Source organism: Numenius arquata, chromosome 7 (genome assembly GCF_964106895.1).
Source record: "Numenius arquata chromosome 7, bNumArq3.hap1.1, whole genome shotgun sequence".
NCBI lineage: Eukaryota > Metazoa > Chordata > Aves > Charadriiformes > Scolopacidae > Numenius > Numenius arquata.
Genome location: NC_133582.1, coordinates 27,149,945 through 27,167,294, shown reverse-complemented (window position 1 = coordinate 27,167,294; position 17,350 = coordinate 27,149,945). Strand labels below are relative to the sequence as shown.

Sequence of the window (17,350 nt, the reverse complement as noted above, 5' to 3'; positions counted from 1 at the left end):
GTCAGAGAAGTTTTAAATTACTTTTAAAATTGTTGTTATTATTTCTAGTGAGAATTACAAGCAAATAGACGGGAAAATGTACACTGATCAATGCAAAATAAAGCCCATAAACTTTTTATAAAATGTTTTATACTTAAGAAAACACATTCTAGCCATTAAATTTACATACCTAAAGTGCGGACAAAAAAAATAAATACAAGATTTTGCAATTTGCCTCTGTAAGGCACCGTGGAAGAAGACAATCAGCTTAAACCACGTATAGACAAAAAAAAGATTACTGATTTTTTTCCTCCTTACTTTTTCACATTTTTATTAGTATTAGAGCTATTCTTCTATCAATTCTTCTATCCACTAAATCTTTGGAACACAGGCCAGTTGCCAGTACAAATAGGTGAGAGATTGGTCCCGTCAAGGATGTTGGGGCAAGATTTAGTTACTATAAGGAACAAGGTCCCTGACTGGAACAAAGACATTAACCTTTAAATGAATCTGATGAGGACAGGATGAGATACGCCCAGCAGAAACCTCCCTGCTATCAGAATATTGATAGCTGGACTAAAACCTTCACGCTGTCTAAAACCTTCAGAATACGACCCATTATCAGTAAAACTGAGCCATTTTATGAAAACCAAGAGGAAGGTTGTAGGGCTCTCCTCTAGCAGGAGAGGTGCAGAATTCACTCTGAAATCAGAACTATACTGGCCAAACTGGATCCAGGGTAAGGCATTTCTTAGGCTGCTTGTCATGGGTATTCTAGAAGAAAGAACTGAGAAGAAAAGCAGATATGAGACCGTCTGGCCACAAGATGAGAAATGCACCTGATGGAGGTCCTGAAAACAGCTCTGAAGGAAAATAACCACCCTGCCCTCACTAATACTTGAGATGGAGAGGCAGGGCTGATCCAGTCCTGGAAAACAGCTCTGAAGATACAGTTTCTCAAAAGCCATTCATAGTGTATAAACTGTAATAGCTGGCACCACCTGCTTATGCTTTCAAGAAGATAAACGTAAAGCAAGGTATTTGACGGCATGACTGGTTCCCCTTATTATTCATTAGAACAACACTATCATGGGTGCCAATACTACCATGCTGAAAGATTTTCAAATAAAGTCCTTTCAGTTAAGTCCTCCACAGGTCTCCAGGCTCTACTTTTTTTTCCTGGTAATAGGAAATAACTTCCGCAAAACTTCCCCAATAGGAAAGCGTTTTAACCCTGTAGCTCCCACAGCTGACAAGACACTAATCTTCTGCCAATAACGAGGTTTCTAGGCAAGAGTCACTAAAAACGTCAGAACTATATTGCATCACATGGTTACAAAATATTATTTGGTGAATAAAGCCCGACAGTCTGCCACTGGACACATGATGGCAGATAGTGAAAAGGAAAGAAAAGCTAGTGGCAGGTATCTTCAGCAGAACTTTAAAAAGATGGCATGAATATGAAAAGGTAGTTTCTTCAAAGCTGATCTTGATATATGGCAGCAATAAATGCTCTTGTCTTTATTTTTTGGGGACTCCTGTTAGGATAGCCCAGTGTGGATGGTCATGACTCCTCTTTTCTTCTACCCTATTAGCTAGAGGACACTTCAAAAGAAAGTGAGTTCTATGAGATGCATGTTGACTTGAACCAGCACACGCTTCACACTGTTCACAGACTCACAGAATGGTAGGTAGGTGTTGTAAGAGACCTCTAGAGATCATCTAGTCCAAACCCTCTGCTAAAGCAGGTTCATCTACAGCAGGTTGCAAAGGATCTTGTCCAGGCAGGTTTTGAGTACCTCCAGAGAAGACGACTTTACAACCTCTCTGGGCAGACTGTTCCAGTGCTCTGTCACCCTCAAAGTAAAGACATTTTTCCTCACATTCAGATGGACTTTCCTGTGTTCCTGTTCATGCCCATTGGCCCTTGTCCTATTGCTGGGAACCACTGAAAAGAGTCTGGCCCCATCCAGAATAAAGCAACTTGTCCCAGAGGTTCATGGGGTTTTGTCTTTTCACACAACAGACTCTTGTTAGGTTTATAAGAACTCAGATTATAAGGAAGCTCTGGAGCACAGCAAATAGGTGGAAAGTCACTACAATGGAGCCCTCTATTTTCTCTTTTTAAATACTAGCAAATAATCAAGTCAGCTGCTGAAAGGCCCTATTTCTAAATAAGTCTCAATCTCTGCTCTCACAAGCTCCGATGCAAAGAGGATACCACCAAAAAGATGAAGAACAACCTGTGATTATGATCCTCTGATCTGTGCCACTCAGCTCTAGCAGTGGAGTAGGTGCTGGTTGCGGTGCAAAGAGACGGAGACTGACTGCAAAATGGTTTGTAACAAACTGCTCATTTTAACTTACTCAGGAACGCAGTATTGTAACGGACCACCTGAATTAAGCAGCTCAGTATCTTGCAGTTTCTCGTATAAGTGTAACAGATAAAAAAAATAACAGTAACAGTGCAAAAAAAAAAAAAAAAAAAACGTACACAGAGCATCCTCTTTCTCAATATTAAATTCGCAATTTAAGGTCTTTTATACAAAAGACCAAAAGCCATGAGCCTTACTTAGGCCATGGTAAGACAACAGAAAAGAACAGAGAGGCACTGCCCATATCCTATGACCAACTTGCGCACACACAAAGAAAAGAAAACTAAATATCTTAAGAATGAGAGAAAGATACTCTGTAAACAAATACAAGACTGTCACCTTCTATCCTCTCTAAAGCAAGCATTGTCATTTAAACAACTTTGTTGTCCGTGGGTTTGGATAGTGAATATTTCACAGGCAGAATGTTTCTCTCTAAATAAATTAATTTGCTCTGCATTATAACAGCTCTTATCATTTTGAAGCTGATGGAATACATCAAGTTCTGTTACTGTGTCCACAATGCATACTCAAGATTGCACTAGACTTCTTTCCTCCTCTTTTCAAGTAAAGTCTTATTGTTTACTGCCATACTAAATTTTCATTTATTTCTATTTGTTTTTAATAAATTAAGGCCCAGATTCTGCTAAACTTTGCTGGTGTAGTTTTGTTTAAGGTATGTCACTCATGCCTTTGCAGTCAATAGAAATATTCAGTGTGTAATAAATACAACATATCCAGTACCTTCAGTGGTGAAGCAAATGCACACAACTGCGCTCACTGAACTACTTATACCAAAGAAAGCATGCACAACTATTTTCAGGAATTGGCCCTCCATCTCTATCTGGGCAGATTTTTGTAAAGCCTTATAAAAGTTTTCCAAATATAAATAAACCCACAAAAATGTTTGCAATTTAAAAAGCTGTATTTTCTCTCTACCTTTGTCATATGATAATGAAACTTAAGAACAAAAGAACAAAGGAGAGTATTATTGTGCAATATGGTAACACGGAAAGTTTAAAAGAAATTCCTATTCATATTTAACCATGAAATTATACCTACAACTATTTCCAGTTATAATAAAAACAGGCAAGACATCAATGTTCAACACATATCCATAACATTTTTTTTTCTTAAAATGTCATGGCAATTTTTGTTTTTCTTGGACTGCTGGTTTGGAGACTTTTATCTTGAGACTTTTAGGGAATGCAGGAGTTAAAGATGTGTAAAACAGATTTTCTCACAGTTTAGAGAGAGCAAAACAACACATTTAGGAAGCCAGAGAGCTAAAAGGTCAAAACGTTACACTTCCAGGTCAAACTTATGGTTGCAATTAAGTAAATTCCTCTAAACATTTCTAGGGAAATCATATTTCTTTTAAGTTATATTTCAAATCCCTATTCTTTCTTGCTTACATCATAATCAAAACAATATTGCTCTCTTTAGAAATGTTTAATAAACAGTACTTACTTTTTTTTTTAAAGGAACCTGACATTTCATCCCAAAATAAAAATCAAATTCTTATTTTTTTCCATCTCATTTAATACACTGTTGAACCAATAAAAAATGGCAAACGAAGCTACCAAACATAGTTAATTTTTTTAAAAATAGATACCCTTTCTTCTCCCCTTAGAAATCATATTTGCCTTTTCATCCACTTTCATTATCTGTATTTTCATAGCAGGGTTTGGTTTGGGGTTTTCTGGGTTTTTTTGTTTTTTTTTTTTAACTAAATCGAGCAATTTTCTTCCTCCCATGCAGTTATATGAAAAGCCCTCAAACCTAAGATGCTGACAATAGTCCTGATGTAAATGCTGACATGCCTGCCTAAATGTACCAGCAATCTGACGACTCCCATCGCTGCCCAACAAGACTACTTAGGTCTAAAAATATAGACTCTCTGCCCCCGTAACACACAGAGATTTTCAGAGGTTTTTTCAGAAGTCCCAAGCACACAGCCACAGCACATGGACAAGCACAACAGGAATGCAGTGTATGTGGGTTTTTATAACACATAAGAGGTAGTCCTGGTATGCATCTAAGCAACGCAGCCCACTAGGTATGTTAGCAAGTGATATGTGCAATCACATGTACTCAAGCTGAAAAAAATGAAATTCTAAAGGCATATTCATACTACACTAAAAATTTAGCCAAACAGAAAAGATATGACCAGATTCAGACATTACTGGCAAACGCTTTACTTCAGTAGAATGTACATATTGTATTAAACTGCCCTCGCTGCTTTATAGAATCATAGAATCATCTAGAATTACTGTTTATTATAGATCTAGAATAATCTAGGTTGGAAGGGACCTTTAAGATCATCGAGTCCAAAATCTGTATCTGTAGCATATTCCAGGCAGCGCTCTTCGAGCTATCCCACACATGTATTTGTAAAGGTCAGACAGCTTAGGAAAGTCAGGTCTATCATACTGACCAGATAATTTCTTCTCTGGTATTTCAGACATTCCAACGCAAGGAATTTGAGCATCCACTAAATGCAGACCCCAGAATCTGTAAAATGCTTCTAGCAGAAATCCTATTTGCCATGTTCAAAAAAAATGGGAGAAGATCATTTAAAGTCAAACATTCTTCAGAAAATTTAAACTAAAACAGTGAGCACTCAAAAACCCCCAAATCTATCTGCTACCTATTTCAGCTGTGCCTAGTGCTTAAACAGGTCCATAGCAGCTGTGCACCGATATCCTATCCTCTGTACTCCTGCTTCCAAATGACTACAGAAGTTTTAAAAAAAAACTATACAGAGCACACAAGAAAGTACCTTCAAGAGGAACAGATGTTGCACAAAAGATTCAGGCAGTCGTATAAGAAATGGCAAGTGCTTAGGGACAGATTTTCAAAATCACTCCATGTGGATTTCAAAAATGTTGAATACCCACTTGGGACAAACAGATGCTAAGGGCTCTTTCAAAAGGTAGTTTTATGTTCCCTGGCCTAGATGAGAGTCACTTTGATATTCTCAAGTGAGTATCAAATCAGAAACTAAAGGTGGGGTTCATCTTGCCTAACTTGCAACATCTGCACAAACTAGTATCCTAAACTTCATTTTAAACTGGTAGAGATTAATTGCCAATCAACTTCTAGCCAGCTTTTATAAACTGAAAGAGGAGACATAATTCTACTTTGTAAATATGCATGATTAATGGATACCAACGTTTTGCCTATGTAATGAAAACTCAAAAAAACCCCAAACCCTTTAAATTTGCATAAATATGTGTCTTTGCATAAACTGAAGTACTAACAGCAAAATTACTATGCAGATCTATGTGGATGCTACAGAAAGACTTATATAGGTATACAAGACAGCTGTCAACATTTGTGCAAACACACATGGGTTTTGCATACACATGTACACAAGAGTAATTTTCATAATATTGTTTTCTTTTCATAAAATGAAAAAATCATATGAAAACATGAGACAGACAAAACATGGAAGCAAGAGAAAGAGAACGAAGGCAGGTATCAATTAAAGGTTAGAAGTCAAGGCTGTTTTCAAAATGAACATCAAGTTCTTTCTGTTCACAAAAATACACCAAATTAAACAACTCTCCTGTTGTTTTAAATAAATTATATTTCTTTTCAATACAATACTAACTATATAAAACACTTTATTATGGGTATCTTTAAAATAAATAGACTATTTCATTTCCTATCCAAGACCATAACTGACTTCACATGGGAGCTGCAACTTAGGGAAGAAGGAGAGCACATTCAACCCACCTGCTGCTGCAGCTGCAAATGTCCCATCTAAGACAGCAATTGCTAAAGTCTCTGCAAAAATCAGTGTAATAAGAGGAAAACAAAGGTAGATCCTTCAATCTAGAAATTTGAGAACTTTTTGCTGACAATTTCTGAAACACACTGAATCTGACATACTAACGAGTTTGCAGTTTATAGTGCAGGCTTTTTCCAGAGAAGTACGATGATAAGAAAGGCCATACTGGGTACGATCAAAGGTCCATAAAGCTAAATGCATGTAAATAGCATGCAAAAGCCGCTATAAATGCCTACAAGGGGAGACTAAATACAAGTGCAAAGTGCACATGGTTATTCCCCCAATACTCTCCCAGACTCCAAACACTCTTAGCTCAGGCCCTTATTGAAACAAAGGAGATTTGTGAATTCCGTACCCTCCCTGGATTATTCTCCCATGTGCTTTACTCTCAATGTAAGCTTTTATCATACCAATTATCCTTTGGCAGAGTTCCACAGTTTGCTAACTACCACAGCACTTCCAATACCTTCATTTGATGCCCATTTTTTCTCAAATGGGAAGAGAATGAGCGAAGAAATGATTTTGTAGATCTCTGTTGCATCCTCCCTATTGCATTTATTTTCCAGGCTGAAGGCTCCTGACACACTTAACCATTCCCTGTATTTCGTATGTTCCCTGTATTGTATTTCCTTATCTTGGGTCATCCTTGTTGCCCTTCTTGGAGTTTTTCCCAATTCTATTGTATTATAATCTAAGGTAAGAAAAAACAAATCAATCACTAAAAAGAAAATACTCAAATAGCGAGTAAGTTTTTTTGTTCTTGTTAGATATCCCCTACCCTGAGAAAAGAACAAAAAAAAATTCAGACATATATCCTTGATCTTCCAGAAGAAAAATGTTTTATTGAAAAAAAGAGATTACTTTATTCCCTATTAGCTGGCTATAAAAAATGGAAAAAAGTGATCTAAAGCAAATACAGGAAATATTAAGTACAAGATACTAATCAAAACATTTTTCATAAGTTATTGCATAAGTTACTGCACACTTCAGGGAGCTATGACGCTCTGTTGTCACAGACAGATGAATCTAAGTTTAAAGTTCACAAAGATCTGCAGGACTTGGCCACAAATCATAAATGAGTCCATTGTAAAGAAGCTGCAATATAATTCTTTTGAGAGACAGAAATTACAATGAGCAACTGCAAACATCAAAGTTAATTTAAAAGACTTCTGTCCTCCTCAGTCCCCTGTGGTAGCTTATCTGCTATAGCTTACTTTCCCTCCAGTTGCACCCATCAAATTTTTGTGGAGTAGCTCTTTAAGCAAGATCGGTGAAATGATTCTATTAAAACCAAACAAAACACTGTTTCACAGCAGAGAAGTAAGAGTTAACAGCTGGGAGGGTGGTAATAAATCAGTTTTGCTGCTACAGGATTGTAATGTGGAACATACCCTATGCACATCTTACACATTTCACATTCTACAGTAATAGTGAACACTCCTAAAGTAAACGAGGGCAGTCTGAAAAGGGTGTTTTCCTTAAAAATACCATAATGTTCAAATTGAAATGCAAGGCCAGAAGAGTTTGGAATATTTACTATCATGATTTACTCTATATTTTCTGTGTGCTTACAGGAGCCAAACATTAATTGAATAAGCAACAGAAGAAATTTATTTCCTTACGAAATTGCATCTTATGCACTTTTAAATATTAAATAAGATGTGAGTTTTGACTCCAGATCTTTGTAAAACTGAACTATTCATAATACTGCTCGCACCTCTTCCAGTTTCTCATTTCAAGAGCTTATCAGAAGTTAATGTCTGCAAATTTAATGTCTGAGACTTCTACCTGTTCATAAAGTTCAATCACACTTGCAAAAAGCAAATGGGGGAAAAGATGGATGGACAAACGGACACACAGAGGAAAAATACGATCACAATAAACCCCATTTCCTCTAGAAAACTAGGTTAAAACATAAAAAAAAAAAATATACACAATCTCAGAGAAAGCAGATAAAATCAAGCTGGGAGCTCTTTGTGCCTTGTGACAGCATGCTCTCTAATTATTTTCACTGTAGAAGAGACTGTACAATAAAAAGATCTGAAATCAGAGCAAAAATGTTCCACCCTCAAGCCAAGAAAAACAACAAGGATGCTAGGGAAGGAATGAGGAAAGATCTGAAAATTACTTGTATGATAAAGATAGTTAACTTTTCCCTACCTCAAGAAGGGGAAGAAGGTCAGTTTACAACATACCTTCTTCCTTCCTTCCTTCCATTTCTAACATGGACATTTCTACCAGCCATGTTTGCTTTCCGCATCCTCCTTTTCGATTCCCCTCTGCCCATGTCAACTTTGCCTTCTTCCTTAATTTTCCACAGTCCTCCTTTTGTCATTCTCCTGTATTAAATACCTCCACTCAGTCCACTTTATAGCCTCTTCTTACTTAATTCTTATGGCTTTTAATCAAAAGCAGCCACCTTCTGTGGAACACAAAAGATCAGGCTCTGCTTTTAGCCTGTTTAAGTCTACAGTAGGTGAGTATTATGACACACTAACTGCTTGACATCATCACTAAAAACCAGTACGTGTTGTTGAGTAGCACAAGCGCTACAAAATGAAAATGTATGGAGTACATATACAAAAACCTAAGTTTACAAATGTACAATCTTTAAAGGTGAAGTGAAGTAGTGGGCTTTTTTAATGAATGAGAGAAGTTCACCAATACATGGGTTTTGTTATTCGATGGCTTACATTCATTGGACTTAAAGTAATGCAAGCAAACCATACCTGACCAATGCCCTTCTTGCATGATTTTGGCCAAGAAAATTTGATGCAGGCGAAATTAAATCTTTGAAAATCTAGCCCATATTAATTTTCTCTTAAAAAAGTAAAACAAACCAAAATCAAACATGTTTGGACATTAATTAAACATAGAAAATTGAGAGTTTATACCAAAGCCTATGTCCAAAGACTAAATTAAAGCTTTCTTTGGCAAATTGTTCATACTGGCCATTTGGGAGGGGTGGGGAAATTGTTCAGACAGAAGGAAGAATAGGAAGAACTTGCTTGTCTTGGCTACTTTCTCTCATTTTTCCATTCTTTCTTTCTTTCTTCTCCTGTGTGTAACACCCACAGATTTCTTAATGAGATGGTATGCGACCCACCACACACTGTTGTGTGGGTGTAACTTAAATGAAAAATAAATGTAAACTAACAAGTAACATGCATGGGTATTTATATTATGTGCCACAAAACTGAAAGGTGGTATTAAATAATATTAACATTAAACATAATATAACATTAATACTAAAAAGAAATTGTGATGGGTGAAAATTTTCTCTTCAAAATAGTTATGGCAGCCAGTTTAACAATAGTCTTCTCTGCTCAACAGATCTACACAGCAGAATGAGATCAGCTCAAAGTAAGGTAGCTTGGCTTCTGTTTCTGAAGAAAACCCTAAATACAACATGCTTCGATATTAGAGGTAGCATAAAATCTTACTGATAATAATTCTGATTCTAATAAATTTTGAATACATTCTGCAATGTGGAGAGCAAACTAATGAAAACTGACCTGAAAAGATGCGAGTTCAAATAGAGGTGGAATGCTGACCTGGGATAATTGGAGTAGTAAATAACCAGCTAATAAGCGTCTTAATGTTCCTTCTATAGATAGGATTCTTTCCTTGCAACAGTGAGGGTTTTACAGCAGTGAAACTCTAGACACCGACTTGCATAACTCCAAGCAAAAGAAACCACAGTTTGAACAGCTCAAAACTTTTAATAACCTCCAAATGCAACAATAGCAGCAAACTTAAACATTTCACCAGCAGCACCTACAGTATGTGCATGTAGTTAGCCACATACCAAGCTTGCGCATTTCTTTGTATACTACAAAACACTGTCAGCCAAGCACTGGCCAGCTATCTTGCACTTCATCTGCTTGGGAAAAAACACAAAAACATATCTTTGTACTCTACAAATAGAAGCTGTGATCCTAGAGAGGAAGGCAAAATACAAAAGGTTTTGTAGCCACATTTGAGTGACGATAACTGCTAAAGACCCTAAAAGGGTCAGTCCCTTAGAGGTAGGTCCCAGTTGCTCTGGCAAACGCCCACCTATTCTGTTATTTCCTTCTCAGGTAAGAACAGACTTGAATGTAACTTGAATAAACTTGATTCTTGGACTTGAACAAAGCACTCCTTTCTTACAAATAACAGCCCTGAGCAAAGCAGGCTGAGAGAAGAGGAAAGAGATTTGGAAATTAAGTTCAACATGAATGTTCGTTATCACAGACTGTTTTCTTCCTTTATTTCTTTAGTGTTACTTAATGACAGTGAGATTAACTGCAGAAAACTGATAGAACAGTAATTCTGCCTCATCCAAAATAAATATTCTTTAATCTAAAACTGTCACAGATCTTACTGATGACCTCCTCAAATACATATCCTTAAGTTCTTCATTTTCAGGAAATAAGGGGAAGAGTCAAGGAGAAGATCAGTTCAGAACCCTAGGACAGCATACAAGTATTTTTACTAGAAAGGTCACGATATCAAAGAAAATATAAGACCCTAAAATCTCATGAACAACCTCAAATTAGTGTTGCATCTGTCTGCATATATAAAAACAATTGTTATGTCTGGCAGTTTTATCTTACAAAATCATTGGTTTTGAAAACCTACTTTTTACTGAGGCAGGAAAGTTTAAAAAATAAATTACAAAAAAATCACTCAGTAAAAGAAAACACAGAAAAACCTCAACAAATCTCAGAAATTCTGATCCCACCCTCTGTAACATCCCTCTGCTTCCAGTGTAAGAGAATTCTATTTGTTCACTCAAACCCAGAAAAGTAGGGGCATCTGAAAGTTCATGTGTTTTACAAACATTAATATATTTTGAAGGGATAAAATGTAGTTACAACTTGCAAGGAAAGAGAGGGCTTCAAAAACCTTTCGTGTCCCGAAGCACTTTTTACTTATGTGGTATTGTGTTCCTGTGGGTGGAAAAAACCCCTCCTGTCATGCCATAACAATCTGGCTCCCATATATGCCTAAAATTTTGCAATATTAAGCCAACCATACAGTATTTAACCTGTTTTCTTTATTAAAAACACTCATTAATATTGATATTAGTGTTTAAAGCTGCAATCATCAACTATAATTCTATAGGAATATACCTTTTCAATAACTGAAAACATTTTGAAAGAATTTTTTCAGAATTAAAATTGTTAATATAATATATATTGAATTCAAAAATTTGTATCAGTATACTGATTGCATATTTTAAGTATGCAATTACATTCATTGCAGAATTCATATTTCAGTAGAGATCTATTACAATATATTTAAGGAAATGTGAGAAACCATAGCCAACACAAGGCTTTACTACTGCAGCCCGTCTTTTCTGTGACAAGTTTATAACATGCTCCAGGCTGGTAATAAAAAAAAAAAAGTCATTATTTCCTAAGAACTATTTAAAAATAAATTGTTTGCGTGATATAACACCAACAGATAAGCCTATCAACTGTAAACCCCACCATGATGACCAGAACAGGCAGTGAAATAATATTAAACAAAAACATTTATTCTTTTTAATTCTAATGATAGGCTCTCATACTAACAGTACAAGTGTTATGTTGATTTTTCAACAACAGAAAATAAAAAGCCACTTTATTTTTTCAATAACATAACTAAAGTCATTTCAGACCCAAACACCAGCTATTTCAGGCTTACTGGCTTTCCTGATGGCAAATTTCTCATGGAAAAAATAAAGAACAGCAGTTTCCACCATACCTTATCTTACTATATTTTACAGTAAGTTAAATAATTTATTTTACCGGTAAGAAACAAAGGACCAGATGGTGCGTGTTGCATTGATTTCACTTGACCACGTCGTTTAGGCGCTTCCAAGTAGTGTTTGACCCTTGAAGCAACAACTTCTTCTAGCAGCATGCAGACCTCCTGAAAGAGTAACCATTGGCATATTTAGATCTAAATTTATATGTGCTCACAGACATGCAACAGAAATCAATGCAAAATCACTCATTTTCACATAGAAACTAAAAACATCACCTGCAATTAAGTACTGAGGTATTGCATAGAGGTAAGAAACACATAATTTAGGAAACGAATGGGAACAAGAGAGGAGGAAATCAAACAATTTTGCTATAAAACAGGAAAGGAAGTACGTTATGAAGTCTCACTTAGCAGATCAAATACATTGTATTACAATACTAATTTCTGAACAGCAAATTAGTTTCATTTGTATGCAAAGTAGGAAAAAAAACATGCTAAAAATGTATCATAACATTAGATATTTAAGCAGAATATTAGTAAAAATCCTCCAGAAATTGTCAACAAACTATTTCTCTGCAAGAATCTTTATAAGCTGCAACAGATATTTTGGTTCAATTCAGTGTAATTTTGAGGGGGGAAGACTCGGAGCTAATTAGGTCACAGCAACCTTATTTCTTTAGTTCATTTTGATTTTTCTGCTCCTAAACATAACCATTCATATCTTTCATATTTCCCTCAGCAAAAGCAGAATAAAAACCACACACAACTCAAGAAGAACGAACCCTTCAGCCAGAATAACTATAGAAAAAAACTAGAAAAATAACTATAGAAAAAAAAGCAAAAAGTTAATCTCTTGAATACCAGAATAAATTTTCAGATCAATTCATACACACATATTTGAGACTTTTCCCTCAGTATTCTCATTTTCCATTGTGCATAACTGTGTGCTCACAGAAATGATACTTTGTGGCACACAAAAATATCATTTTACCTTTTTTCAGTGTTTGGACAATAGACAAAATTATATTAGTACCAACTAAAATATCTTGGCTTGAAATTTACTTTTGATTAATCTAGAAAGTATGCAGAGCAACACATTTTTAAAGTATTTCTCTAAATGAAAGCAATGCACATATATTGGTCTACCATAAACAGTATTTTCTTCTTACAGTAAGAAATACATTTTCCTTTCTGCTTGAAGAGTACAATTATAAAATACTATATCTACTTATTCTTCTGCTTAACTCATTAAAGTGATCTCGTTACACATTCCTTCACAGGACTATGCATTCAGGTTAGAATGAAAAGGTCTAGAAAGCAGCGGAAACACAGTGTGCATTTGGTTTCTTCTGCAACAATAAAGATTAGCATGCACTTCCTTAATTTACATGGAAAATATTTCAGTTGTTATGCTTACAGAAATATTATTTAAGTGGTTCTCCACAAAGGCCTATACAGATCTGTATTTAAGAAAGCATAAACAAGAGCAGGCTTCAAGAGAACCACCCTTGTGTACTTTCCACTCCTAAAAAGAACTTGCAACTGAGATCTATATACATATGGAGAGATCATAGCAATGACCTGAATAGAATCAGTTTTAAAAATGTTTCTCAAAGTACAGATAAAACTTTCACTTTGCTATTCCAAGGGAAAATGAGATAGGACAGAAATGGCAGGAAAATTTGAAGGGTGGAAAGAAAGAAAAGCTCCCAAATGCCTCAGTTTGCATCTCGCAGCAATCCCAAGATGACTCTATACAACACGTGACAGCAGTGCACAAACTGGGGCCTTTACAATGCCCCGCTGGACAATATGCACTGTATTTTCTTACACCAGACTCAAGTTTATTGGTACACATTTAGCTCCAAGCCTGCTCTAGGGAATCCAGAAGGGGCTGGCAGCTGACAGGCCAGCACTGGGATGTCACTGCCAGTGGAGGCACTGACAAGCGGCTCCATTACATGCATCCCTTTTCCACAGTAGTATCCAGGCCCAGGCACCCACCTCACATCCTTCCAGGCTCCATGTGCTACAAACAGCCGTCACTGACTTTCATCCAGGGTAAACAGGGGATCAACAGAAACCATGTTTGTGTTACAAGGGGTGTAAGAGGTATCTGCTTTTCTCGCAGACAAGCAAAGAGGGCTGTACCACCATTAGTATTTTCCAGAATTTGGAAACAACAAAAATGTAGAAAGCTGCTTGTGATGAATATGTAAAGGCTCTCAAAAAAACCCCCAAATGTAGGCATAATTTGCTTATAATACCTTACTGATCTTTCTCTTACCACTTTAACAAAGATTCTGCATAGGACTTTCAGGAAGCAAATTGTAAAGCTATTGGAATCACACTTCTCAGTTGTTGAAAATATGCAACCTTTGTACTTCACTCAAAATGTGTGGTCACAGAAATGTAATGAATGCTGCCCTGTCATGCCTCTTTATTAAATCAATCATGATCTAATTTCCTGAAATTCATATCTTTTGTTTTGGCAGTCTTACAAAATACATTTTGAAAACCCTTAAAAGTCAGATAACTGAGATAGTAAAACTGGTTATAAATAGAAGTGGTAATGAGTATTCATTTAGTCAGAAAAAAAGAAGTCTAAGAGATTTCCCCTATTTTCTTCTTTCTCTGCTTAATAAAGCACAAATCGGACGAACCACAGGCTGTTAAATATTCTGCTTTCACTCCCTTGGGATATTAATTTATTGTTTCTTTTAATTTTATTTAAATGTATTACTTTGAGACATACGGGATGCTCTGCAGTGACAAGTTAATTATGCCATTATTAGGAAAGCTATCTGCTGAAAATTACCGTAACAGAGACTTGCGGGAAAGTCCACAGGCATTTGAAACATGTCCTGCGTTCATTTTCAATAGGGAACTTCTCAAGTTCCCACACAGACTGAAATAGGGGAAAACTCCCACCAGCAACTCATCAAAAGACTGTAGCAGAAATCACACAGGATCTGATGGAAGTTACATTCATCATTTTGCTGGTCACTGATGCACTGATTTTCCAAAATTTCATCTCTTGTCAGGATATACAAATGATACACTGAAGAATAAAGACTGGGAGTTTCTTTTTATAAGATACAATGGTTTTACTATAGTTTATAATGCATACTTATTATGTTTTCTTGCGCTCTCTAAATATATCATAATTCACACTTCTCGGAATAAGAAAAAACAATTAATAGAAAGATATTTCAGCAACACGCTCTGCAAAAATGATACCTGTCACAATCTGGCTTACATCACTCAGGATAGTTTACAAACATTCACGAGAGATATGTTTTTAAAATTAAAACTTAAGGCAGATGAATCAAACCAGCTCGCACACGTGCACGTATGCACACACACAGAGTTTAAAAATTTAAAGACGAATTGAAAGCAGTCATTAGTGACCCAAAAAGCACATATGGTTGACTTAGGGGTCCCAAAGCAACCACTGATGGTTAGGTATAACTAATGATATTCTCATAACACTGAAAAATTCTGAACAGTTCAGGGCAATCCAACTTTTTCCCTGCAGCCACATGTTTTTGAAGTAGAACTAATATTTGTTGTACCTCTTTCTCATGATCTGAAAACCAGCTGGTGTCTTTACTGGAGCCTTCAGGCAAAATATGAACATCCACCAAAACAGCAAAGTTCCCACACTGAAAAAAAAAAAAAACAAAAAACAAAAAACAAAGAATTAAAAAACCATTCAACTGTAGCTGCCAGGAAGTACATGTCAAGCAGACAAGGAGGTAAACAATCAGGTAAGCATATGAATCTGATTCAGAGATACAGCAGGCATAACATACAACTGTGGAAAATTATGAAGTACAGAATTACAAATTTACGATTTTTTGTGGGCTTAATGAGAAACAAGAGCACCAGAGCTCTCTTGGGTAGCTCACCGAAAAGTTTAAACAATAACAACACGCACAAGTACATGGAATTTTCTTCTGCTATCTATATGTCACTTAAATCTGAGTTCAAGAAAATTTTAGTATGTAAAAAATTAGCAATTCCTCCACCAAACTGAGAATGTAGTACCATATTAGTTCTCTAGTTTGCATTTTAAATTTATTAAGTCCTTAAAAACTCAGCCTCTTTAGAAGTCTTTTCCTCTCTCCAAACTACCTAATGTAAAGAACAGCAAATTTGAAGAATGTGTGGTAACTACCTAATATTCACTGACATCTGTCATTTAGCCAATACTATATTTGAATGGTTAAATGATAATAAGGCTAACCTATTAACAAACACTACATATAGTTATTAGGATGATACAGGCTACATCCCAAGACACATCAACTATTTCTGAAATTCCTTGATAGGCTTTAACTGAGGACAGTGAGACATATGTGGTTTAATTATTATCTTTCATCAGTACATCAGTCATTGATGACCTTCTAATATAAGGAGTGAACGGCACAAACACAACTCCTTAGTTCTTCTGTGCAATAACTCACCTCTAGCAAGAGAATACTGCCTCTTTTGATGTGCAGAGGTATGGTGCACTGCAAGCTAATGCTTTCCTTTTCTCCTAATGTAACACAGCACAAAATCTCACTCAGATATACTTTAACAAAACAACTTGTAAGGTAAAAGCCAATTTCATCATTCTGTTTTGGCTGCTTATGCTGTGCTTGTGATGCAATAAACTCACTCTTTGAGAAGACTGGACATGTGCGGTCATGGCAACTGCACATCCAGAATGTCTGATGGAATAGAAACAACATCCTGATTCCAGATAAATATCAAATATGTATGTGCAATCCAGTGTTAGATTGGTCTCTTTTCAAGTGGATGTTGCAGCACACACTTCCTGTCCTAACTCTCTCTCTCTCTCTCCATATTTGCTCTTCACTGCCAAACATCTGCAAATCCCAGGCCAGAATTCCAATTGTTAACAGAATGAGTTCTAGAAATAGTATGATACATATTTTTACACTATAGCTGTATGTTATCTACAGTCTAAGAGGTACATCTGTATCTTAGGCTTATGGTATAGCAGCAGTACAATTTTTGAGTACCCTTACCTGTACAGTTAGTACAAAGGACAAGATTTAGCATCGATTTTATTAATCATGACAGCTTATTTGGTAAATTAGAAAACTCTGGGATTGAAAAACACTTAGATCTATAAGTTATCCATGAACAAAAGTATTTAAATAATTATTTAAATATAATGAAAATGTAATTCATGACTAATATTGTATTGTAACTAGAACGCAAAAGCTTGGCAAATGAGACAGGCATTGTGAAATCATTTTGAGAAACTTCTAAGTTACTTATAGGTATCAGTCACTGAAAGAGCAGAATGCTTTGATCTATTTTATCAAAAGACTGCTCTTTCCTCCAGAGAACCAAGAATTACCAGATGGCTGCAACAGCAAACCTCTCCAAGCTTTAAATTGATGACAAAATATCTCTCAAAAATCTCTGGTGAATCATTAGTCAGTTCCAG

At 36.0% G+C, this 17,350-nt stretch overlaps 1 protein-coding gene across 1 annotated transcript in view; it reads right to left on the bottom strand.

Annotated features, from left to right (window-relative positions):
* Nucleotides 1-17,350, bottom strand: part of SLX4IP (SLX4 interacting protein) — a 77,648-nt gene that overhangs the window by 24,893 nt on the left and 35,405 nt on the right. The window contains exons 4-5 of the mRNA XM_074150548.1: nt 15,459-15,548; nt 11,925-12,048 (exon numbers count right to left, since the gene is read on the bottom strand). Coding sequence (XP_074006649.1) covers nt 11,925-12,048; nt 15,459-15,548 — 214 coding nt within the window. The remainder of the gene's footprint in view (nt 1-11,924; nt 12,049-15,458; nt 15,549-17,350) is intronic.